The 26496-nt window shown below is 45.1% G+C and overlaps 1 protein-coding gene across 4 annotated transcripts in view; it reads right to left on the bottom strand.

The window, feature by feature from the left end:
- Positions 1-11807: 11807 nt before the first annotated feature.
- Positions 11808-26496, bottom strand: part of TENM4 (teneurin transmembrane protein 4) — a 601586-nt gene continuing 586897 nt past the window's right edge. For all 4 annotated transcript variants that reach the window (XM_074918363.1, XM_074918372.1, XM_074918381.1 and 1 more), the window contains 2 exons: positions 25356-25498; positions 11808-15732 (listed from right to left, as the gene is read on the bottom strand). In XM_074918363.1, the coding sequence (XP_074774464.1) occupies positions 14974-15732; positions 25356-25498 (902 nt within the window). In that variant the 3' untranslated portion in view covers positions 11808-14973. The remainder of the gene's footprint in view (positions 15733-25355; positions 25499-26496) is intronic.

Genomic DNA, 26496 nt, shown 5'->3' with positions numbered 1-26496 from the left:
GTTTTATTGTCCCTAAAACAACCCTCCCTCAGCAATCCCCAGCATCCTCTGGCTGCCGAGGCAGTGGGATGGGGCAGCAGGGAGCTGTGGTGGGAATAACGGACACTCTTGATCCGTAAAATGGACACCGATCACTTTGAAGGACTTGGAGACACAACGTCTTCTGGAGGAGCAGACCTCGTTACTGATTCAGCGTTCCCGTGAGCGAGGAGTGACGTTTGCAGCGCCCCACAAAGGGCAGGGACGTGTTTCTCGCAGCCTTTTGCGGCCCCAAGTGGACCCCACTGTGTTGCAAGATCCATTGCGGAGCTCATTTGAAGGGATGTTGAAGCATTTAAACATACTCAAGAAGCACAGTGCCTCCTTTTTTTAATGCACCTCCCATGAATTCTCTAGGATATGTGACAGGATGCGACCCTCTTACAGCCGACCTTTTAATAACAATAAAATCACTCAGTGGTGCACTTTATTTTGATTTATCATTGCACAACATAAAGGGATTATATATCAAAGGAGGCAGTAAAATGATAAGACTAATAAGAAGAGACCAAAGGAAGATGGGGAATAACTGGAAGAAGTTTATTGGTATTTTCAGTCAAAAGAGATAGGAAACCATGGCTTATCTTGAATGGCCCTGGGAAGGATTTTTTTTTCTCCTTCCCGACAGCTGAAAATGTGGAGATCATGTCAAAATAAACTCATATTCAAAAAAAATGTACAGGCTATGTAGAGTCTATCTCCAATAATTGGAGTACCGGACATTTTCTGCAGGCTTCAGCTGTGTTATTTTTTTGCATTTATATTATTTTCAAAAAGGAGATTTATCCAGAGCCTTCATATATTTTGATTTTATTTCTTTGCTATTATCAGGACACTTTGATCCATTGGCATAGCAAATACTAAAAGTTAGACCGACAAACAAAGACTTTCTTTTAAGAGAAGTTATGAAAGGGGCGATCATTGCTCAAGAGCTGGTTTTTTTATGTCCCTTCCAAATGTTGGGAAGAAGTGTTGGGGGGGTGTGTGTATTTTCATGCCTCCACAAGTGATTTGTACGGAATTTACTTTGGGGGAGAGATTCCCAGCCGAGGTGGAGCAATTGATGTTGTCTTCAGTATTGCAGCAGTGCCTGAACACCCCGATCGTGACTGGATGCTGCACAGTGGTACACAGCCTCTGCAGTGGATCTTGCCATGGAGCACAACCCGTCTGTGCTGGAGGGGTAATCGTCCATCTCAGCACCAACACATCCACCGTTGAGTCTTTGGGCTTGGTATGGAGCAGCCACAGAGTGCCAAGGAGTGATACTAGAAGAAAACTGTTGACATAGAGCTTAGGGATGTGGTCTGGTTGAGAATGGTCAGTGTGAGGTTCATGGTTGGACTAGATGATCTTCAAGGTCTTTTCCAACCGAGATGGTTCTGGGATTCTGTGAAAACATCACGGTAAACCCGGAGGTTTGGCCTGGAGGGAAGCTCGCTGGTGTCCAACATTTCTTCTGTGCTCTCAAAGCCTGTGTCATTGCATACAGAGAGCGCAGCCACCGAGCCAGACCCGGCAACCAGAGGTACCCCAGCAAGTCCCTCGGCTTCACAGCGCGTGGTGCTGAGCCAGGGCCGGGAGCAGAGCTGGTCCCAAAGGTGAACCTGCAAGAGCCATGCACTCTGCCAGCCTCCTTTTGCAGGTCAGGGGCTGAAGCTGGCAGGTAGCAACCACGGTGTTTGGACCAAGAATATGCTTTACACAGCAACGTGCACGTCAACCAGAATGATTTGTGAATTTGAGTTACATTTGAATAGATTCAGTAAAAGATGCTGGAAAAATTTTGGAAATGTCAAAACATTACTTCTTTTTTTTTTTTTTTTTCCTTTGTGGATTGATGAAAGTGAATGTTTTGGATATTTAAAGAAACCCTCATTCCGTAACAGCATTTGGGTTACAAAGATTGACATAGTAAAAGAAGAATAATTTTTAAAACATGACCCGATCATTCTGTGTGAAACTAAAAGTTTGGACTGAGCTTTTTGCCATTGTTCATCCAAGAAGCAGTACAAATTTGCTCCTTCAGTTTTACCTGACCTCCATTCTCCTCCACTTTTTCCAGCAGAGCAACCACTGCACCAGGAAAAGTCTGCTACCCGGAGACTAAAATTCAGCTCATCAACGTAGATGCAGGAGGTCAACTAGTCCAGATTCTTTCTTCTACTATAAGTCTTAGAAATTACCAGACATTAACATTTCATCAGTTAAGGGATTTGGATGGCAGCTCGCAGAGTAGCCATCTAAAAGCAATACTGGCTGCGCTGCAAGTCAGCCTTTCTGAGGGCATTTTGAGTGCAGCTGCTGTGGTTAATTTAGATGCTGGTTGTGACTCTACGACCATGTAGCCTGACCAGTCCACCGATGTCACAACTGGACTGCACTCCACTGCTTGCCTAGAAAGGTGTAAAACCACTGGAGACTGTGAAAAGGAGCAAACCAAACTAGAATGAGGTCTGAAAACACAAGGATGAAGGTCTTGTAAAGGAAGAGAATAAATATTTCTAAATAAGGGGATGTCATGCTAATTCATGGGCATGCTGTTTCATTAAATAAGGAGATGGCATGCTATTCCATTTCTTTGAGAAATCCACAGACAAGTGTGAAACGGGTGTTAATGGGGCACTGGGAGATCACAGACACTGGGATGAGGGTGAAGAGGTAGACAGCAGCCAGAGCTGGAGAAATGACCCAGGTATGAGACAGTGAAATAAGTGTCCGAGCAAGTATTGGTGGGACTCTGATGCTTGTTCTAGTCCCAGCTGAAATGGATACTTCAGCAAATTCCTGAATGAGGACCTTCATGAAAAGCATTTTTGGCTTTGCAATTTTATGCTGTTGTCTAGGAGCTGAGCTCCTCGATGAGTCTTTCTCACTACAAGGCTGGGGAGCATTTAATTTCTTAATCCAGGAGGGAAAAATAAAAGACGAGGAGGAAAATTACTGAGTTTAAAAGGTTGTGTTGGGTTTTCCCCATCAAGTTCAGCTGACTTCATCTTATTGTAGAGCCAGTTCATCCACTTACCTGAGGTGCCTGCCTGAGGAGGACAGTCCCACAGAGAGAGAGATGGCCAGAAGGCACGACCAGGCACCAGCCCACCTCAGACTTCAATCCCTTGTTCTCTGTTGGCTGTAGAGGAGTGTGCAGCAGTGGACTCTTCCTCTACGTGTTTCAGCTAGAAATCTAAATTTAAGTGGAAGAATTTGGCCATCTCTAAGTAGTTTTATGTTGCAAAATGTTAAAACAGGACTGCTTTTTATACTTTCCCAAGGGTTTTCGTAGAGTCTGCTTTTCCCTGCTTTATCACAGAAAATATTAAAAACATCCTTGGACCTGGATCACTCTCTTGCACAGGTTCACGGCCAGAGACAGAGCTTGTGCCAGCACAGATGGCATTGTTAGACATGTGAGGGGAATAAAAAAAAAGAAAAAAAAAAGACAAGAAGAAAAGTGCATTTCATGAGTCGTCAGCCCTCCAACTTTGAAGTGCCAGGGCATGTTTGCTGCAGTCGTTTCTCAAGGTCCCCACAGAATTGCTGAGAGGAAGAAAGCCGTGTTTAGAAAAGCTGCCAGATGACAAGACCTGGGGATGTAGGGCACCGAGCAATCACACGGTGCTTTGCTTGCTCAAAGTGTACCTGCAGGGAGGAGAGCAGGGATTGGGGGGAATATGTCTTTGTGAGTGCAGAGGGAGAGCAGGAAGGGGTGGAAGATTCTCCTGAACGCTTACAAATACTTGAAAATCCATCTTGTGGCTGCTCCTTTTAAACATACACACTTTTTTTTTTTTTTTTTTTTTATATATATATATATATGTATGTATTTCTATGTGAATATAAAGCTCCTTTTCAGAGGTGGGCGTTGAGCAGCCCGCCGAGCTCAGGCAGCTTGGTGAGCCTTTGTGTCGGGTAGGTGTGAAACCCTGAGTTTCCCAGAGCTGTGGGAGTGCAGGTGACCTTCCTTGGTGCTTGTCTCACCAAATGCTGGAGGTGTTCTTTTCCTGGTGTGACTTCCAGAGGTATGTGAGCCTTCGGAGGGGCAGCCTGAAGGTGTGAAGGCAGAGAGATGGCAGCGTGCAGCATCCTCTTGCCCCGACCATTTGCCCTGAAGCAGAGCTGGCACAAGCGAGGACTTATGCTACAAACAGAAGAGGACCCCAGTGTGGAACATGTCCAGAAGGGCAGAAAATAAACTCTCAAGGGGACTAACCACTTAGGGCTGCTTTTTTAGGCTCCTGGACCAAACCTCAGATGTTACTGAGATCCACCAGGTAACAATAAAATGTAGGGGTTGTATTTACAGGTGAAAAAACCTCCCGTACCTTGGTGCCACCCACCTGTTGGGTCCTGAAGGTCCCAGCAGCAAGTACCTCAAGGTAGTTGACCTTCAGGCCACCCTTGGGACCTGCTCCTGAACTGTTGCCAAGGTTTAGTGTACTTTCTTCCTGCCCCAGGGATGATTATCTTGGGCAGTATAAATACAGAAGCTTTTTAGGTGTAGAAATAGGTAAGTCCTGACTGACCCTTACTGATCTTTTTGCTCCAGTGTCTCCTGCTATGAGCTTGTCTGTGTCTGGTTCATGTCCACCTACTGATGTGGACTGCCATGCACTAAAACAATGTGCTAATCGAGCATCTTCTGAGGTTGTCTGAAAAAGCAGAAACTCCAGATTATTGTTGATTATGAATCTTTTGCTCCTGTTTATAAAGAAGCTCCATCCTACAGCAAAAATTACACGTAGGAAACCAAAATCAGCCAGTCCTTCCCCCAAAACTAGAGGCAAATCTGAAAACCCGTGTTTTCAGTCCCACCCTAGTGTGAAGAAGACCCTTCTCACTTTCAGTGCTGAGAGACCTAGCCAGCCCAACGGTGGGCAGCAGTACCATTCCCAGATGTTCTTTGATCCTCATAATCTGAAATCAGACCCCTTTAAATACTACTTTCTTACAGGGGTGCGGGAGCAGCTTTAATTAAAAATGCCATGACTCAGATAGCAAAGTAACGAGAGACAATGAGAAGAAAACTCATCCCAGAAGAAGTCACGCCAGTGAGTGTGTGGCACAGGGCCTTTGAGTCATGACTTTTTCATTATTTATACCCTAACTATGTGATTTCGGGCCAAACATTTAACCTCAGTGCCTTACTTGTCTTGCTTGTAAACCAGAGGTAATACTTTCTGTAGCTTGAAGGAGCTTTCTAATGGGAAACAGCACAGGTATGAAGCACAGCTATTGCAAAGTCCTTATTTCTTTACATGCTTCATTTGCAAATCACTTTTAGTACACTTTTTCATTAAAATCTGGGACCACAGATTACATGAAGGAGGATTTGTAGAAGCGATTTCATGAATGCCTTTCTGGCTGCATCGTGGGGTTGTATTCGCACAATCTTTCACCAGCCTGTGACCTGCCGTGGCTTATTAACCCTCTGCCTTCATTATCTCTGTGCTGCTGATGAGCAGTCCTGCTTGTTAAAGATGCTTTTCTGCCAGGCTTGTCACACTCCAGCTTCACGTTTAGGCCTTGAGGGTTTTGAAACTCAGATTGATGGTGGATGATGAGGTCTGGTTATGTAAAAGTCCTGGAAGACGTGAGTATCTCCCAGATGGAAAATAGCAGCATAATGATGAGCTAACGGAGCCCTCTCATCTCCTGCTTTTGGAGGCAGAAATCAAAGCCATTTTGAGGTCCCTCTGGCTTGCAGCGTCTCACTTGCGGGACCAGCTTTGCTGAACAAGCTCGCTCTAATGATCTGGCCGCCGACTTCCCCCGCTCAAGAAACCCCAGGGTAAGAAAACATTTCCTGAACTTGAGGTTAAAAAACTCTGCTCTGTGACTCAGGAGGTGGACTCGGAGCGGCCCAAGTGGCCTAAGCAATGTGATGGGTCAAAGTCCAAACCCAGAGCTGTGTTTTGGCTGTGCTTCTGTTTTCTTTAAATTTAGGGAGTGGGAGATGAGCTGGTTTTAAGCCTGAGCATGCTGGGTGATTAACCGCAAGGACTCGGTGCTTACCCTGTTTCTATATTCTTCCCCAGCCTTTGCTGAGCAAATCCTGACAAGGATGTGCTGGCAGGGCTGTGGAAGGCTCGTGTTTTTACAAACACCACTGTGGAGGAGAATGAGGTGCTAGTGCTTGTGATTTATGTAGTGGGCTGGTGGTTGGAACAATTTTGCAGGCAGAACCCAAGAAAGGCTTTTAAAACATCTAACATCACAAGAACTCATGTGATTCCCTTGCTCAGGCTGCCACTGTTTCAGCAGGCTGCATTCAAGGGAGCTCCTCTCACCCTGGAAATTTCTCTGCAAATGGTCACCATGTAAAAACAACTGGCCCAAAGGAGAACTGTCATGTTTTGACAGTTGCTTCAAAGGGACGCAGTAATGACCAGATAATTTTTTTAAGCACGTCACTCTTTTTTTAAGAGTCTCTGTCCCTGCTCTCAGCAGCAGCTCAACTTCCATGTGTCTTGAAGTTACATCTTTCTGGAGCATTAGATTGCAACCCTGGGCTTTCCCCAGCCCTCAGGTGCAGCATTGCCTCCTCCATGCTGTGCCGTGGAGGGATGGGAGAGTGCTGCACCTGGTATTTACCTATCCGGGCTGTTGCATCGCATCTCTGCATGGACACATACACCGTCTCAAGACACTAAAAAGTCCTCGAGGGACCAATATTTCAGGTGGGCTGTGTGATGAGCTGTGCCAGGCAGCGGCCCTGGTTTTGGCACTGGGAAGGGCCATCGTGCTGGAGCACTTGCATCTATGGGGAGGACCCATGAAGGCATATCACTGTGTTCTCCTTGTGACCATTTCTTCCATCTGAATATAATCAACCATTCTTGGTTTAAGTACTTTCCAAGTATGTATGAGATGTGGTCTATGGTTGAGGCTTTAGTTGCTTGCTATGAGCAATGCCGAAGAGGACAAATTTTTCTTTGCTCCCAGCTTAAAAGCAAGGAGAGTCTCCTTGCAGTCTTCAGAAAGATAATCCAGAGGCCTCTGTCGATAGCCCCTATTAAAACCACAAAGTGATGTCTACTCTGGCTTATTGAACTGGCATAGCAGGGCTGCTCTCCCAAAAGCACCATGGTGTTTTGATTAAAATATTAGTTTTTATCTGGCATGACCACATGAGGCAGAGCCAAACCTGGTTCACCAACAACTTAAAATGTTGCTGTTTCCTTGGCTACCCTCTGGGTTTAGTCCTTGGTCCAATGCATTTCAGTACAGCTATCAATGATTTAAAGCAGGGTCTTTTCCGATGATATACCGCAGGTGGCATGACAAGTGATGGACGGTGGGTACCGGCGAGGGCAGGTCACTGTCACAGAGTGATCTGAACCCTCTGACTAAGCACAGCCCAAGAAAATGCACATGAATAACAGCCCGACACAAACTAATGCATCTGCTTTAGAGCAAAGGCTGAAAAATCAGACCCTCAGGAAACCAGAGGCTCAGGGGAGGACTTAAAGGTCACTGTTTTCTCAATAGGCACTTTCTAAGGCAAGAAAGAAGGGGCCAATGCATTCCTTGGAGATAAAAATCTCCCATGAGTGTGGGAGCAAGACCCTGCCTTTATGCACAAGTGAAACTCTCCTGCTGAAGAAAGGTGGCCAGACATGCCAGAGAATGGAAAAATTAAAAATATCCAGCAGCTGAAACTTTGTGCCATGAGGCTGAAGGAGTTTATCCTGCTTGGGGAAATGAAAGAACAGCAAAGACGGGGGACTTGGCTGGTGGTAGGGGGGACATATGCTTTGTGGGATGGCTGGAGAAGTTGCACCAGGTCTGGTGGCTGGAAGCTGAAGTTGAGAAACTTGGCCCTGAAACGAAACGCATATGGCTGGTGAAGAGAATTGCCAAAAATGGGTCAAAGCTTCGTACATACTAAAGTCCACCAGCAGTTGGACTCTTCTCACTTAACGTCAAACATGTGTACAGAGAAGTCTCAACCGGTCCCTCTGGTGCTGTTTAGTGCCAAAGGAGAAAGAGAGATGTCATTTATTTGCCCCTCAGCAGAGGGCAATTGCACCCAGCAATGCTTGACTCTACTTTTTGTCCTAAAAGATGCAATTTCACCTGGTTTTGGAAAGCAGAACCATGCCCAGGCAGTAAATCTGGATGGCTGCAGAGGGGCTCCCCGCCCCTCCTCCAGTAACTGCCACACGGTCCTACTCTTCATCTTCCCATTAGGTTGTCTCCAAGGACCAGGCAAGAATATTTTCCTCAATACGCATCTGCCCACGTTTTTTTGGTTATTCTCAGTCTTTTCCTGAAACATCAGAACAAGCCACCAGTGGGGCTGGACCAGGCAGTAACAAGGATCACATAAGGGTTTCCCTGGATCACTGTGGCAAGTGCTGCAGTGGCTTTTCTTCTCTCTCTGGATGAACGAGGGTCAGATGCACATCTCCAGTGGACATGTCACAAAATCTAATGCTATCTTGATTTTTTTTTTTTAACTTTTTTGGGGGGTGATTACTTGATTTTTCTTGTGCACAATGTAGTTTCCCTGGTTTGCTTACATTTCTGCTAGGATGGGGGCTTCCCCAGTACCTCAAGGACGTTCAAAATCCCTGTCATTTACTTCCAGATCAGCAAAGCCCTGGGGGGACCGGCCATCCTGCACCCCGTGTACAGGTGGGGAATGCTCCTGAAGATGCAAATTCGAGGAGTGGAGGGATATTTTGGTCAACTCCTGAGCCACATCCATCTCCCATGTAAGAACCAAGCAGATGACATGAAGTAATTCAAATTTTCACAGAAAAAAAAAAAAAAAAAGCACCATTTAAACACAAAATATTCTTTTATTTGTCACCGAAGGCTACACACGGTCACTTCTGTCTGTTTGCTTTTTTTTTTTTTTTTTTTTTCTAGAAGGTATCTACATCTGCACTTATTTACAGCCTGATTGTATTTACATGGTCAAGAATACAGTATTAGAAACACAAAGTGTCGAGAAAAAAAATTTCTCAAAAAATTAGTTCCAGACTTCAGGAAAATTATTACACAGGGTAATGACAAGAGTCTCAGTGCTGGGCTTACAGATGCAGCTTTGATACAAATCCTCCTCTCGACTGGAGCTGCATTAGAAGTCCTCACACAAAATAAACATTTTTTTTTTTTTTTTTTAAATAGAAAAGTGTGATTCATTGATTAGTTATTTGAACAACATCCACAAACTGTCCAAAAGTTTTAATTTTCTTTTTGGAAAGTTCTATTGTTCTATTGTTTGCTTGAACAGTTTCCAGCTCTGAGGAAAAAAAAAAAAAAAATATATATATATATATATGTATATATATTTTTAGTTAATTTTCACTTGTGGTTTTCTATGCTCCCCTGCCCAGTAAACATTGACCTCTGGGAGGGGAGTTAACAGTTGAGCCATGTAATACTTTGTCAGGAACACGAAGTTTTATGGTAATTAAAGGAAAGCAGGCAAGAGACACAAAAGGTTTCCCTCGGGTGGGCCGGGTTGTTCTTGGTTTGGGTAGCAGAGGACGGAAAAGCGCCGTGGGAAATGGCCCCTGGGACATGCAATGGCCCTTCATCTGGGAGCAAGATCCGGGCCCTGCATGTCCCTGCGGTGTCTGTTTAAAGTTTGTTCTACAGTCGCAAGTAATTTTATTTAAATATACCCTAGAGATGAAAAAAAAAGCCACAATAAAGCTTGGGGGGGGTTTTTGTGTGTTTTTTTTTTTTTTTTTTTTAATAAAACTCATGAAAATTCTTCAGTATAATGGAGGGGGATTCAAATATCTAACTATTTAGTGATCGTAATTAAAAAAGTGATTATAATTAAAAAAGATGCTGAAAAACTTGCTGTCCTGTGGAGGACTGTAACAACAGGAGTAAAAATGGAAGTAAAAATGGGATGGAGGATGCTGCTGGCCAAATGGGAGCCAGGTTTTATCCCAGCAAACCCCGGCACGGAGGCACAGCACCCATATTTCCCAGTTTTGGCAGTGTCACCAGAGCGAGGAGATAAAGTGAGTAAGGTTTAACGAGCAAAGCCATCTTTTTAGCTCCATTATTAACATGATAGGTGCTTATTTCTACTCCCCATTTAAAAAGCGGCCGTAGGACTAACTGAGATCCCTGGCCCTGGTTTCAATTACATGGAGATTGAATCAAAACAGACTGCTGTGCCGTAAATACGACGGGGGCCCTCTCTGTAAATTGTAAAATTGAATTCTAAAATTTCATGTTAAGAGCCTTGTCTTTGCATAATGGATTGTACTGCCATCTATCACGGTGACACTTATAAGTCACAGCTGAAAAAGTACTTTATTAGATTTTTTTTTTTTTTTAAACAGTTTTGATTTATTCTGGTGATGCTGTCTGTATAATAGACTGAGCAGAATCTCACGCCAATCCCTACGCTCAATAAAGCAACTACAGATACATTACAGAAATCTCTCACTGTTTCTAAGTTACGGCCAAATGGTGTCTCAGGGACCGCTCCCAATCGTCTGTGTCTTTTAAACCTGAATCAAGCATCGGGGCTCTTAATGACCTTTGTCTCATCGGCTCTTGCCTGGTGTTGTTTAGAGTTGGTCCATTTTCATCGTGGCTCTGATCAGCAGCTGTGATGACAAAGATATGATGAGCGGCATGATTCCCTCTGGTCACTGCTGCTAAATGATTTTTCCAAGTTCCAATCTTCCGTTGAAAGGGAAAAAAAAAAAGAAAATAAAATAAAGAACTCAGAAGAAACAAACACCGCGCTGTTTCTCATGGTGCCAAACTAGTGTTGCTCCTCTCCCCTCGCGCTGAGCACACAGGACGTTTTTCAGCTGCAGAGCCCTTATGGCACTGGTTTGGGTCTGGATGCCACAGCAAGTTGGTCCCATCACCGTTGTTCCTTCAAATGTTTTGGTACCAGCACCAGCTATTGAGGGCTTGAGCTGTTGGTCCTTACCCACCGCTCACATGGGAGCTGCAGCCCCTGCTCCAGACTGCTGGACTTTCTCCTCTGGGTTGTGAGCCTTGGCCATGATCTTCCCACCACCCCTCAGACTGGAGACAAGCCCAGGAGTTCACAGTAATTTAGGCTACTCCTTTGCACTTTGAAGGGAAACTCCTTTTTGAAAGGAAACTCCTTTTGGTGGAGGAGTAAGTCCTCTTTTGGGGAGTTAGGAAAACAGTGGCATTATCGCTTGGAGGTGGTCTGGCATGCCACTGGCCTTTGAAAGAGCATCTGGAGCAATGGGATATGGGGGTTAGTGCTGTGGGATTTGCACCCAGGACCTCCCAATCTTGCAGAGCAAGGATCTGCTACGCCCCTGCCCACAAACAAAGCGAGAAGGGTCGGGCAGCCACGGCACAGCCCCATGGGGGGGCAAATGGGGCAACACAGAGGCCAGGAAGGGGCGATTGGGGCCATCGGTCGAGTGGAAATGCTTGTGGGTAGTGGAGTGCAGTCCCTCGAGGAGCTGCCTATTCCTGCACCTTCCATGGGAATGCGCTTGAGATCCTGTAGAAAAAGCATTTTTCACTAACCAAAGGGAGAAATTTAGGGCTTCGGGATTGAAAATGCTTGTTTCCTGTTTTACCGTCTAGATAAAGTGGAAAGCTTTCACGGAGGCTGAGGATTCAGGAACGTGTCCCCAACACTAGACAGCCATCCCTTTTAATTTTTTTGGTTAAAGATTTTGATAAAGAGCAACACATACATATATATACTTTTACATATATATATATATATATTTTTTTTTTTTCCCTTTTTTGACATAATGTCCATAGTTTCCACGCTGGGTGCAGGTCCAGGAGAAGACCCTCATGGACCCAGCAGGCAGACGGGTGCAGTCGCATCCCACCACTGCTTGAGGATGCTGAAAAATACAACCCGAGCTGCCTTTGCCGTGGCGCAGAGCGGGATGGCTCCCGGGTCTAGGCATGCCGAATGTGTGCGGCGGGACCGTAAGACTCTTGAAAACATGGGTGAGCTCCTCAAAGTCATTAGCTCATGTAATAACCTGAAGAGTCTGTGTAAGGCTGTAGAGGTGCCATCTCAGGCTGGCAGGGTTCCAGTAGGAATATTTCACACTTGAATCCCTCTCCTTGGCTGCCTGGGAAGGTGGCCCATTCACTCTTGTGCTACTCCTCTTAGCATTGTTAACACATGGATGGGGATGGATACAGAAGCACCACATCTCTTCGGAGCCGGAGCCGCTCGGAGGGGAGTAGTGTAAATGGGATGCACATCGAGCTCTCTGCACTGCAGGTCTTCAGCAGGGGGTTATGCCTTTCGACCCAGCTTCCTGCAGGTCTTTTTTTGCTCCGCACATGCTGTTTGAAACACTCAAAGCCATCACAAGGTTGAGGTTCTGGGAAGGATTTGTCCCTGGTTTGACTCAGGGCAGGGAAAGCAGGGAGCTGGGTAGCCCCGGGAAGAGGGCGCTGACTCCTTCAAGTAGGTGGCAACTGCTGGGTTGGGTAACACTGCCCCTAATCCCCACCAGTGCATCCTCGGGCCAACCAAGGCTTGCCAAGAGTTTGATGCCAGCAAGGCAGGCTCTAATGCCACGGCCTTTTAACCATCCCTGGCAGGCAGCTGCCCAAAGCAACTGCACCCTTGCCAAAGCCCAGAGCTGGCCTGGCCAGCGCATCTCCTCCCAGCCAGCTCTGCTGGAGCTGGATACCCTTTCTAGACCAGCTGCCTGCGATTCACTCCTGCCAAAGTAATAAAGGTTGCGTGCTGCAAAGGGTGGTTCAGAGTACAGCACCGGGACACAGTACCAGCATCATCAGCGTTGCTACAAGCAGGAGGGACCACCAGAAAAATCAGGACCGTACCGGTGGGTATGGCCACGCAGCCCAAGGTATTAGGGAGGGGAAACAGTCTGTTGGGGGAATTTCCATCCCATCACCTTCCTCCTGGCAAGCACCCGGGAACTGACAGGCAAGGCAGACAGAGCTGGCAGCCGGCATCTATAGGGAAACTACGACAGCACTGGGGCTGCCAACGTTTCGCTGCTCGAGGAGTGCGTGCCCAGCACACGTCCCTGCTTTATCTTGGGGGCTGGAGCCTACAGAGAAGTATCAGGCTGTGTTGGAGGATGTCAGTGGTGGTGGCACGAGTGCAGAAGAGCTGGATCTGGGGACACGGGTGCATTGTAGGGCTCCGAGTAAGGAAACAACAGCCTTGGCATGGATTTGCACGTCTCGCGTTATCTCTCTGCAGAACCAGGAAGCAAAAAATGAAGTGGATGGAACAAAACAGCAACAACAAAAAAAATCACGACTGAGATGTTCCCAGAGAGACATGGTGAGAGCTCTTGGAGTCAGGATACATGCAGGTGTCAGTGTGCTAGAGACGTCTATTTGGGACCAGGGTTGGCCATCTCCAGCCGGAGCTCCAGCGAGAGGTGGGGTAACACCTCTGCCCGCAGGAATGGCCCTTGCTAACACAGGACTGTTTCAGGCAGGGAAGAGGAGGCTAAGCTCATCTCCTTGTTCCCTTGAATTTCAAGGACTCTTGCAAATACCAGAGCACAGAGGTTATGTGAATACAAATTACATTAGCATGCCGAGTAACTGTGTCAGCAGTTTCTTATTAAAGCACTTGGTCTCCTCTGTAGTGGGCACTTCCATTCAACCTCTCCCTTCTTCACCGCTAACAGTCAACTGGGCTCTCCGTTTAATTCGAGCTCGTGTAAGAAACAGTGAGAGGGTTGATTCCAATATTCTCCTCCTTGTCCCACAACACACAAGCTGTTGCTACTTATTAAACATTTTAAAATCCCCGCTGCCAAAGTCCCCGGGAGACACTTATCTCCCATAGTCATAAACGACTTGCCAGCATGCTACTCAAAACTGCATTTCCCAGCCAATAAATACAAGCTCCAGAATCAGGAAAAGCAGGGTTTGGCTTGCTCTAATTTTCAGTGGTATGTCACCGGGATACTATAACTACTTTTAAATTTAAATCAGCTTCCTAAAAATTAACTGGTTTTATCAGATACAGCACAGTGGACTGTTAAACACGTAGCCTCGTGTACTGAAACACTATACATTTAATGAAGTTATGCCATTAGCAAATGTACAACATGGGTGCATTAAATCCACCTATAGAACAGCTCTACGTATGAGAGAGAGGATTTATTTTAGCTTTTCTCAATAGAGCAGGAGTTCCTTTCTTGGCTTTTGCTAGGTTTTGTAACTAAAACCAGGATTTGCGCACACACAAAAAAACCCAATAAGTATCTACTCTCATAATGAAAAAAGACTGATTTTTTTTCTTTTTTTATTCCAGTTCAGGAAGGAAGAGAATCATCTTGCAAGTTAATATAATCAGCTCCTTTGCCTCTATAATCTACTTCTGCTCAGCAGGAGCCCCCAAAAAAACACTTTATGTCCCAAGTGAAACGTGAAAACTACTTGTAAGGTCTCTTTTGAGGCACATGATTCGGACGGTCACTTTCAGAGTATCGGAATCAGCGTCGTCTTCCATCTCCTTTCTTTCCGGGAAGAGCTCTCCAGCATGCCGCGGGCTTCCCGTGTTTCGGGTGGAAGGCTATCTGTCCCTGCCCCAAATCAGAAAGGGTTAGGATGACACAAGTTAGCACAGACACCCATTTCGCACTTCACACCTAAGGACGTACGTTGACGACTCCCCACTTCAAATTCCTCACAAAGGGGGGGGAAAAAACCCAAAAATAAAAGGACAAGAGACAGTAAATTTCACTGTGATCACGCTACGGCAAAATATACCTTCTGTTCATTGCAAAAAACATGTGAAGGCCAAATTAAAGAGGAAAAAAAAAAAAGTATGTTGCATGAGTTACAGTGCAACCGTATTATTCCTTCTCTTTCTATTTTCCTCCCCCCCCGCCTTGTTCAGTTTAGAAAAAGGATTGAGTACAACACAGTCAGGTAAGTGGCCACAAAAGAGTAGCTGTCTTTGGCAAGAAGTCACCGCATCGACCCTCTCTGTCACCTTCTGCCCATTTCGCTCTGTCTCATGAAGTGGATGTTGTTGGCGCTGTCTGAGAGTTCGGGGTACTGCTCCACTGAGATCACAAAATAGCCATCGTAGCCCTGTACCCGGCCCGTGTTTAGCACTTGTTGCTTCTCCCCTTCTGTCCACGAGCGAATACCCTCCTCCCCATCCCGCAGTCTCTGCTGTTCCCGGGACCAAGCTTGAGCGACAGCGCGCTGTCGGGCCAGCTCCAGGACACGGGCCTTCTCCTCGTCCAAGGTGGTCCCGTAGCGCGTGTTTAGGCACAGCGCACCGTACTGGAGCTGGATGTCTGTGTAACGTCTAGTCCTTCCACTTAGCACTGTGTTGATCTGCGACACTGTCACGTTGACGCCGTTCTCCAGGGTCCTCCGTCCACCGCTGAGGCCCAGGATGGACAGGTCACCCTCCGATGGCCCTTGCTTAATGAAATAGTGCGTGTCCACCCCGTCGATGGTGAAGTGCAAGTTCTCCAGGTAATGGGCGTTGTTCAGGATGGCCGCGATCCTCCGCCCATCCTCGTTGGCCACGCTGATAATGTCGGTGGCCACGCGCCCATCTTTCATGGCGAACTTGACGCCTTTGCCGAAGATGGAGCCTCCAGAGGCAAAGTTCTTGTTCTTCTTGACCTGCCGGCACCCAGCGATGCTGGAGCTGTAGATCCGTTCAAAGCGTTCAAGAGTGACAAAAGCCTTCAGTTGCTTCTGCACTTCACACTGGACCCCCAAAATGGACTGAGCGGGGAGAGAAAGAAGAGAAAGACATATTAGAAAGAAGCCTGATGACCCAAAGGCATTAGTAGCATGCTGGAGACCAATAGAACATCCTGGAAACATCTAACAAGGAGCTCAATTTCTTTTTCCTTTATCACCTTTTTTCAGATTTTAAATAATTTTTAATGGAAGAGACAAGTTATCAGGTTAATTACCCCTAATGCTCATTGGTACAATAAACTGAACTGTATTTAATTTCACAGGTTGAAGGATGCAGAGGTGGAAAAGGATTTTTTGCCTCAGTGGTGTGAGCATCTACTTTGGACACACAATTATTTCATGTTTCAGTGTTCATCTACACATAAGAAGTCATTCATCTTGTGGCCATGATACTTTATAAAATGCTTCTGTATCATCTGTGAAAAAAAGCATGGAAATATTTGTAAAAGATCAAAGAAGGTTGTTCAAAACTCAAGGAAAACCCTAAATCTTACTCCTATTTCCTGCAAACACTCTACAATGTGCCAGACTCCCTGAGCTAAGGCCAGCCACACCTGATGTTCAAGTTTTGGCTTATACTGAATCAAAACTGCTGAGAGACAAGAGCCTGGATCATTTGCAGTCAGGTACAATACAAAGTCACTTTTGCTGTTAGCATATAATGGAACAAGCACACAGAAAGTCAGCAGCTCATCATTACTACAAAATGTCTTTGGAAATGCTCTCATCAATTCATGGCAGCACAGGCTTCTTACAGACTCCTGTTCACAAACAATTATTTGCTCAAATTTCACAAAAGCAAGAGGATGCTATGACAAAACTCTCCTGGCACTGCCAATGGCTCAGTTCAATAATGTAATGACATCCGGGATTAAAAATAGGCTACAAAGAAAAGTTTGCTGCACTCCAATTATTCTGAGGAAATTTAACATCCGTGAAGGATATTGCCTTAAGCCCTCCAGAAGCTAAAGGCTCACATCCTTCCCTGGGTGCCAGAAGACAATTCAGACAACGCAGGCATTTCGGTGTAGACATCTCAACCAAGGCTTGTGACATGGTGAGGGAAGGGAAATAAACTCTCATTTCCATGGTGGCCATTTCCAGGGAAGGGTCTCAAAGCATTGAAGAAATAAAATAAAGGATTTCGCATTGCAGCTTACTCAGAGGTTATGAGTAGTTTTGATCTGTTAAGGAGAAAACTGTCAGGGAAGAGGTACGCAAGTTCAAGAGCATGTTTTGGGTGGTAAAACATTAAAATACCCAATACTTTTATTCAAAGTGCCAAGCAGGCTGGTGTAGCTCCTCCTTTTACCTTTTTGATTAACAGCATGGTTGGAGCAGGGACCAGTAATCTATGAAAGAGGAGCTTGTTCTGGTTCTCCCCATACTGCCTGTGGGGGATCTCGCACACAGCCTCGAGAGCGATATAATTAACAGACTGCCAGGAAGCCCAGTCTAGCTCCCCTGCCAACTGCACAAGTGCTCTAATTATGCAAAAAATGGATGTAATTAATGTAGATGTCACCGATGATGGACATGGAGCAATTAGGTTTCTAGGCTCCATGAAACAATGATGGTTCTAAATAAGTGTATACTGCACAGCATTGGTTAGCTATTTCCTCTCTGAAGAGGTTTAAATGGGCAGGACTCCTTCTCAGGTGCGACTTGTACAGATTGACTCTAGGGGGTCCCACTACCCAATTGCCAAATTGCTCTTCCAACTCGCCTCAGTAACTTTCACAAGTGACGGGAAAAGGCATCTCTCATTACTCATGCTGAATCATCATTTGATCCGAGCTTCTTCACTCAAGGATGTAAATCAGGTCGTCTGTGTTACATTGCTATGTCCTGTGGCCAATTACATATCACCATCTATATCATCTATATATCACCTAAAGGGGGCCTACACGAAAGCTGGAGAGAGACTTTTTACAATGTAGTGATAGGACAAGGGGTAATGGCTTTGAACTGAAAGAGGGGAGATTTAGATGAGATCTAAGGCAGAAATTCTTCCCTGTGAGGGGGGTGAGGCCCTGGCACAGGCTGCCCAGAGAAGCTGTGGCTGCCCCCTCCCTGGAAGGGTTCAAGGCCAGGTTGGACGGGGCTTTGGGCAACCTGGGCTAGTGGAAGGTGGCCCTGCCCATGGCAGGGGGGTGGAACTGGATGAGCTTTAAGGTCCCTTCCAACCCAAACCAGTCTGTGATTCTATGATCTCTATATACATGACCATTTTAACAGCAGTCCCTGGAATTAATTGCATCATCTACTGATTATCACCTTGGAGAAGGGAGCTCTGGGAGGTCTGACAGCACTGGGCATGGGAGAAATATTTCTGTCAGAAATCTCCCCCATTCTCCTATTTTGTCTTCATCACCTTATTTTTGAGGAGCTGCAGGAACTCTACTGCCTTTTCAGTTCTGAACAAATTATTACATATAGATCCCCTGAGAGTGCCTTCAACTTAGGTTGCCCCAAAAATCCAGGGGGTCTAGACACCACTCCTTCGAATGAAAATGTGAAAAGTGAGTTTGCAACAAGCTCTGAAAACCTGCTGACACTGCAAGATAAGACACTGATATGACAATCTACTGTGCTTTGGACAAGCGGGACATATGGTTCATCACCATACGTTCATACTGCTAAATATAAAATATTTTATAAATAATACAATTTTATGAAATTTTAAATGTAAATTCTACTATAGAGAGTGAGACATTGCATTGCACTGTATGACACTGGATAATTTTAACTCCTGGTTTGGTTTTGGACCCCTCCAACTGCTTTCTACAGGACATGTTTCCTAACTCTCTAGGTCACTTCTCTCTAGCCTCAGGGCCAGGGATTGGTCTTAGACATCTTTTACTTGATTGTAGAGACATACTGTAAAATGAGACGAGGGAGTCTTGTGAGGTCAACAGTTGTACAGCAAAGTTTAAGGGTGGATGGTGTCCTTGGAATTGCCATTAATTCAGAATGGATGGTAGCCTGGTTGGCACAGCCAACAGCTGTGCCATGATATACCTTCCCCAAGCTCCATGACCTGGGACCTTCTGACATGAGGTAATTTTCAATTTTCCATTTTACAGCCAAATTCTCCATAGCTTTGATTTTCAGATTTTCATTATAAAGTTTGGCATATTGAGTTTGGTTTTTTTTTTACAGTTTATGACCCAATAATAGGATACTGGATCTTTCCCTAATCCTGTTGCATACTGCCTTTGTGATATTCTAGGAAGTCATACAATTTCCACAGCTCCACTGCCCATTTAGATGCCATTTAGAAAGAAAATAAGCAGCACCCACCCTGTTACTGGCAGGACTTGGGGGTTTAAGGGATTACACATGATCTAACAGCAGCGGCACTCTCATTTCCCGCCTAAGGAGACCCACATAGGATACCAGGCCAACTGCCTTGTGGTGTCCTTTTTGTGTCCATCCAGGACATCTCCTCCTCTCTACTGTGAAAGCATTTCTCATGTTGTAGGACCGTCACTGGGACTGTTCCTGGTGTCTAAAACAGATAAAATGTCTGACCAAAGCCACAGAATTAGGAATCTCTTAATCTCCAATCATGTGCCCACTTAGAGACTGTGGGTGGGAGGTTTGTGAAGCTGGGGGCTTGAACCACCTTCATTGGCAAAGAAACTCAACAGTTTCCTGTCAATCTGTGGCTGTCCCAGCCCTGTAGGCACCTGTTTCTCATGCACATCATGGTCACTGTTGACTGCAGGACTGCCCATACAGGGATGTCTAGTGTGATTTGAGATGCCCCAGAATGCCCTCAGCATCTGCACAGGGCAGTAAGAAACAGAAGCAGCTCTCAGAGATAACCTGCCCTTCTAGAGTAGCACCTGGAGGCCACTTTGCTTACCTGGTCCCTGTATGGGCAACTGAATCAAACTCCCACTTAGCACAGTCAATGGAGCCTACAGTGCGTTCAGCTTGGTCTAAACTTAATGCCTAGCAGGTGGACAGCCCTTTAAGTGAGCTCCACTGCCTGTATGAGGTAGGTGATGACAGACTACAGTGTGTGCACCCATGGAGACACCTACATCTGCATGTCTTAGTCTTGAATTCAACCCTAGCTCCTAGCACCTGATCATGTGAACTGTCCTTTGGGCCCCACTGACAGGTCACCCACATGGGTGGTGTTGAACATCAGTTTTGATGCTGTGGGGACCCCTGATGGGCCCCCAGTTGTTGCTCTAGAAGGGTGCAGGTAAACCATGCTGTAGACATGGGGAAGTCCATAAGACTCTAGGGTATCTCAAACGGCACCAGCAGCTGAGTTAGTTGTAGACATCTACTGCCTACAGTGAAAGCCTAGATACCAAGTTCACAGGCAGAGACCTAAATTTCTGTGTCTTAATTAAGAACAAAATCACATCCAAAGGATTTTCCACTGGGAACTAGTTACAGGCCTCCTGGGTTCTCCCCATCTTTTGTCACGTAGCGAAGTATGAGATCAGACACGTGAAAAGCTGTAATGATGAACATCACCATCACTTAGCTATTACAATAACTAAACACATCTTTGTTATTTTGAGAATGAGCTCAGGATGACTTTGAAATGACTTTCTGAGTGCATTTCTTTGAGAGAAGAGTGTATTTGGGAACAGCACTTTTTTTAAAGGAAAAGCAAACACATCCAACAGAAAAAAAATACCCAACAAATTCATGCAAACCAGAGTACAACTAGCTTGTATGCTGTGCTGTGAATATAAAGGAGGTGGAGGCAAACAGATTATATGTAGTTCAAAGAGGCAGTGTATCCCTGACTTTGAAATTACCATTTCTGTTTCATCTTAGAACTCATTTTAATGAACTGGCAAGGACGAGAAACAGAAAATTTCCATCCAAGGCTGCAGTGGCATGTGGTATCCTCTAAAAAACGCTGCTGCTTTTAGCAACTGTAAACCAAAGTACCTATAAAACCAGTTTCATGGAATAAAGAAGGGAATTCATAGTTCTTTTATTTCAATATTTGTTGCTAGATGTGAGTGACAAATATGCTGGGTTTGTTTTTGCTCGCAGTCTTTTTTAATCAGATGTCCTTAGGTGACATTTCACTTTATCTAGTAACAACCCATTGGAGAGAAAAGAACGACCTTCATCATTTGTTCGTTGCTGCACAGAGCTCAAGAGAACAGCACATTACAGAGATCTCTGAATAGCCTCTTGCATTTTGCCAGCACCTCTTGAGGATTTGAAATATCATAGCCAGATACTATCATCTGTTGTTTTTAAATACCGCCTTCCAGTGTGAGACTGAAAGCTTTAATTTCCCATCAAGGATCCAAGATGTGAAATATGTGAACATGTTTCCAAGTTTCTCTATATCCTTGTGCCATTATACACAGATAGGTGTTTCTCTTACCACCATATGGCTTACAACGCAGAAAGTCACTCTTCTAAAAGGCTTGGAAGTTAGGACTTCTCTGAAATATTCTTCATCATTAACTCCTTTAAATTTACCCCCTAGCTCTCTGTTAACAAAACCATGCTTCAGAAATCAGCCCCTTCCCTTCATTTCACCTGGCCATCACCTGAAGACAAGTCTCCATTTGGGTGTCCCCCCACCACTCCCAGCTGATGGAGGAGCCCATCAACCACAACAGCCTGCTGGGCACCTACCCATCAGCATGGCCGCACTGCACGCTGCTTGGCTGAGAGGCAATGTGTCTGCTTAGCAGCCTGCCAACCCCAAATGCACGTGGGACAACAGAGGTGAGCAATTGGCCAGCAAGCCCAGTGCTATAGATGGCGATTGGTTAGCAATACTCGAGTGAAACACAAGCGCTAACTCTTGGGCTTAGAGGACAGGTCTCCTCTCCACCCTGCCAGTGTACACAGCTGCAGAGGGATAACAAAGTTGAGCTCATCAAGCAGATTTCCATCTGTGGGGAAATAAGAGGATTTTCCTCCTTCTCTTGCTCATCTATTTTCATAAAGCTTCAAGAGATTAATAACTTTGAGCCCCCAACTCCTTTCCCCACATCAGATCCAGTGAAAACCGGCCACTACTTTTGCGAAACATAACTAAGGGCTGATGGACAGACGTGCAGAGAGCATGATGGCCCAAGCCCAGGACAAAGCGCCTGTCATGTGAGGATGCCCTCCCTGAATGATGAACACTGGCAGAGCCAGTCCCTCAAACAGATTGTCCTTGGGAGAAGCTGTGCCAGAAAGCACAGCCCTACAGCTCACTCTCTGGCTGAGCATCCCACAGCAGCCCTTGCCTCCAAAATGCTGCTTCATAAGGGATGCCAAAAGTTGCTCCCCCAACATAGCCTGTAATGGGCACTGCAGAAAACAGGACCTTTCCTGGAGGCACAGTGCTCATGGGTTGGAGAGAAGGGTAGTTAGTAATATGATGTAGTTAACAATATAAGCGCCGACTCCCAAACACCCCTCCCTGTAAATAGAGTTGTTCTGGCTCCAGCAATTACCTGACAGTTCAACAAGACAAAAGGGAAAAGAAAAAAAAAAAAAAAAAAGAAAAGAAAAAAAAGAAATTGGATTCAGGTGCAGCAGCTCCACAATATGCCAGAGGTCACCCAGAGTACCCTGGTGGCCAATAACACTGAACTTGTTCAACAAACAATTTAGTGACAGCCTCATGGTTGCAGGGAGGAGGCGGGGGGGGGGAAAGTGCTGCACAATGGAGTATTGGTTTTTAAATGTCACTCCAGAGCTGCAGGGGGTTAGTGCGAGGTTTATGACATGCTGGCTGTTTCTGAGCTGGTGGATGCTCAACGTCAGAGTTATCTCTCCCATCTTCCAGCCCTGTAAGGCAAGTACCAACAATGTTTTGGAAGGAGATGCTAGGGCCCTCCGGTTATGCACTCCAAAGAGGCACGAAGCAAGCATTTATGTGGAGTTAGTTGCTTTGCTCTTGTGTTCCTGTTATTCATTCTTCTCTTATAAAAGAACTGACTCAATCTGCTGGGCAACAGCTTTGATCATCAAAGCCAGTGGACTACCTCAAAATTACTTTGGTCTCTCACAAGGAGGTACGTGACCCAGAGAAACCAGGGATCGGGAGACAGGGAGATGAGACACCCGTGGTACATCACTCAGGGAATGTCCCTGGACTGCAAACAGGATGGGCATCACCCAGTGCATCGTCCAGGCTACTTTTAAATAACAAAAGTCCTGGAGCTTACTCCACATGCTCTGGGAGAGCATTTCACAGTTCGATCAGTCTTATTATTTGAAAATATTTCCTTGGTTCCATTTAACTTTGTTCAATTTTGTCATTTGCTAGGTGAAATTTTCAAAAGTTTATACTTTCTTCCACATGCTTCATCAATAAATACAGAGACAAAAAGGAGGAAGGAGGGCTGGGTTCTTTCTGGGAGCGTGTATGTGTGGATGGGAGGGTTGGGAGTAAACAGAACTACAGTGTTGGATGCATGGGATAGGTTTAGGAGAAAACAGATCATGTGTTCAGGTATCATATGTGAATGAATCTATTTTATGAAAATATATGCCTACAATATGCTGGGTGTGACAAAAAAGAAGGGAATCCTGCTCTGTAGCATTTGAGAGCCACTCGCTATCACAGCATGATCCTGCAACTGTAGACTAAAATAAAAATGCTCATGTTTTGTTGCTGTCATAACACAGGGGAAGAATATGAAACAGCCTGCAGTGGTTAAATTCCACTTTCAACACTTGAGTGTAAAGTGACTCATCTGGAAGCACGATGGCTGCATAAAGCCCTCTTTTACCAAGCAGGTCCCTGCACAGTCCTCACGGCAGCTTCTTGCTTTAAAAACCTGAAGAGGACATGGAGATTTTCTTTTATTCTTATTGCTCATTCAGGCACATTCATCTAAAATGGGTGGATGGAAGGGAGCGCTCCTTGGTTTTATTTCCAGCTCAGAGGCCTGTATGAGCAAATGTCAGTCTTCATCTCAAGCTGTCACTCAAGTTAGTTGGCTATTCAATAAGTATAATAATAATAATAATAATAATAATAATAATGAACTAATGATAAAATAATGATATAATAATAATACCACCAATAATAATACTTTCTACTGCAGTTCTATGAGAGTTATCTACTGCACATAACACTTCAGAGACAATCTTTTGTGCAGTCTCTGAATAAGCCTTCCCTCTTTGCCTTCTGCTGTACAGCTTTGCCTGGGGAGACTGTGTCACATCAGAGAGGAGGAAAAATCCTGGGGCTATTTCTCATTACAGAAATCATCTCTATTAGCATTTTAGTGTTTAATCCAAGAAGTGAGAAACAAAAAAAGGAGTCTCTGAGCTCCAAAACACAACCGAGTTACTGTGGCATAATGGTTTTCAAGCATCAACTCAGCCATGGTAGCGAAAAGCATAGTTCTTTTGGTCCCCCTCTATTATAAAGTGATACATCTTAATATAAATCTCTTATTGAAGTTGAAGTTGGTACATTTTAGCTTGTCTTCGCCATAGCTACGAAGCTGAGTAGCAAGGATGGGCTGACACATGACTCTTTTATTAATGCACAGTATCTTGTTCATACTTCTGAGCGATACCTTTTGTGGTTCGGGAAATGTGACACTGTATTTTACCTCCTGGGTTAATATGTGTACAGGACCTCAAGAATCTGCTGCAGGACAGTGAGATTTCAGTGAACTCATAGATAAAGAGGCTAGGAGGGCAGCTGGAATCAATTCCACTTCCTCCTGTTATCATTTTATTAGCAGAAATGTTAAGAGCATATCCTAATCTCCCCAAGCACATTGGTGCCTCGCTGCTCTTGCGATGTTTGACTACGCAGCAACAGCAAGCAGGAATTCAGAATAAAGAGGATTCAGACTAAACAGATGAAAGCAACCCCAGAATAAAATCAGGCTAGGAGATGAAAGAGTATCCTGAGAGGTAAATGACTTTTCCAAGGTCATACAACCAAGAAGCAGTAGGGCTGGGAGTAACCCAGGGCTCTCGGATCCTGACCTAGTGTGCTAACCTTTAACAGTGCTGCCTCCATCTTTCAGCTGAAAAATTCCCCACAGGATGAGAGGGGGAAATGATTGGGCTGTAAAAGCTTTTTTCTTGCCAATTTCATCATTGAATTTTGTGCCAGCATCTACCAAAATGGCTTGTGATGCAGGCCTGTATTTAAAAGGACACAGTGACTTGGGATTAAACCCAGTCAGGTAGAACAAAAGTTAACTATCGTCTAAAACTTCTTTCTCATGAGACCCACTGCAATGCAGAACAGTTTCCTAGGGAAGTATTGGGACTTGTTTAAGACTTTTTAAACTAGACTGGATAACTTTCTAGAAAAAACTCTGTAGAAACTGGTTCTGTATCAAGATTTGCTTTTTTTCACTTCCAAGAATCCTTGATGCAAAGACCTTGAACTTAGCCTGCAATAGGGGATAACGTGGCATCTTGTGGGAGAAAGAAACAGTAACACACCATTTCATTGAGCCACCACCAGAAAATATCCCAGGAAAGAGCACCGTGGCAGTAAGGAACTTAAGATGTGATTATTCAGTCAGATTTCATTACTGTAATGGGGACTGACTTGCCCTCACTCCCCCACTAGCATCTGGGAGAACATGCTGACAGAGGTTTTTTTTAATAAACTGGATAGCTTGCTGATAAGGGTGTGAGATACAGTATGGAGTTGCATGGATCACCTTGCTATTGTCCCATTCTTGGGTTTTCATCTGTGTGTGGATTAGCTCATAGGACGGCTCCATTGCATCCATGTCTGGCTTGGGGTAGCCGGGGATGACGTTGTGTAGCTGGAACCCGAAGGTGAGAAGCCAACTGTTGACATCTGGAAGGGAAGAGAATCGTAAATCAGATTATCTGATCTCTCAAGCAGGATTTCGCAGGAGAAGGCACACAGGAGGACTCTGTGGTGCCTGGCACTGCAGCAGTCTGGCCAAAATGATACATTTATTTTATGTGAAAAGCACAAATCTTGATGGTCTTTGAAACAACCATGTGCCACAGCTGGGCTTTGCACCTCTAACCACAGCCCAATTCTGCACTTTCCCAGCTCTGAAACAAAAGTGTTGGCAATGACCAAATGGTCCAAATCAAAGCCAACTCCATGCCTGCCCTTCATCAGCAGGAACCAAGCACTGCCTTAAGATATGCAGGAGAAGCACAGGAGCAACAATACACTAATGGAGGCTGAGCTGCTCCGGCTGGATCAGAAGGGTTGTCCAGTCCTACAGTCAGCTCTGAACATCTCAGCCACAATACTTCTCTTTCTGAGGATTCTCAAAGGGCCTGGAGGCTGAAGACTAAATTTAGAGTGATGTGAGCCAGAATACCAGGACATCCCAGGATGAACAGCATGGTCATTTAGCAGGTGCTCATGGAAGAGGCTCTAGACATATCTTTGGCTTTTTCCATGGCATTTCGACCTCAGTCCCAAGTTTCTGGGCATTTTTCATAAGAAGGTGTAGTTTGAATATTAAACCAGTGTAAAGTCACATGTCATCTTTTATAGTGACCTTTAGAATCAGCCTCCACACTACCTGCAAGGCACATTATAGTGAAAATAAACATACAGATACAAGACAACGCTGCCTGGGTACTTTTCACAAACCTCTTAGAAGTCCACGAATCATGAGAAAACTGCTGGCTACAAATGATAAACCATTGTCCTATGCAAAAGGAGGACCACCGGCAGTAAAGTGGACATGATGGAAAACCCAGGCATTTGGGACATCATAGAATCATAGAATGGTTTGGGTTGGAAGGGACCTTTAAAGGTCATCTAGTCCAAACATCATTCATGTATTCACTTGACAGTACAGACTC

Source organism: Athene noctua, chromosome 1 (genome assembly GCF_965140245.1).
Source record: "Athene noctua chromosome 1, bAthNoc1.hap1.1, whole genome shotgun sequence".
In the NCBI taxonomy this organism is placed as follows: domain Eukaryota; kingdom Metazoa; phylum Chordata; class Aves; order Strigiformes; family Strigidae; genus Athene; species Athene noctua.
The sequence above is the reverse complement of the archived record's forward strand: the minus strand, read 5'-3'. Positions and strand labels throughout refer to the sequence as shown.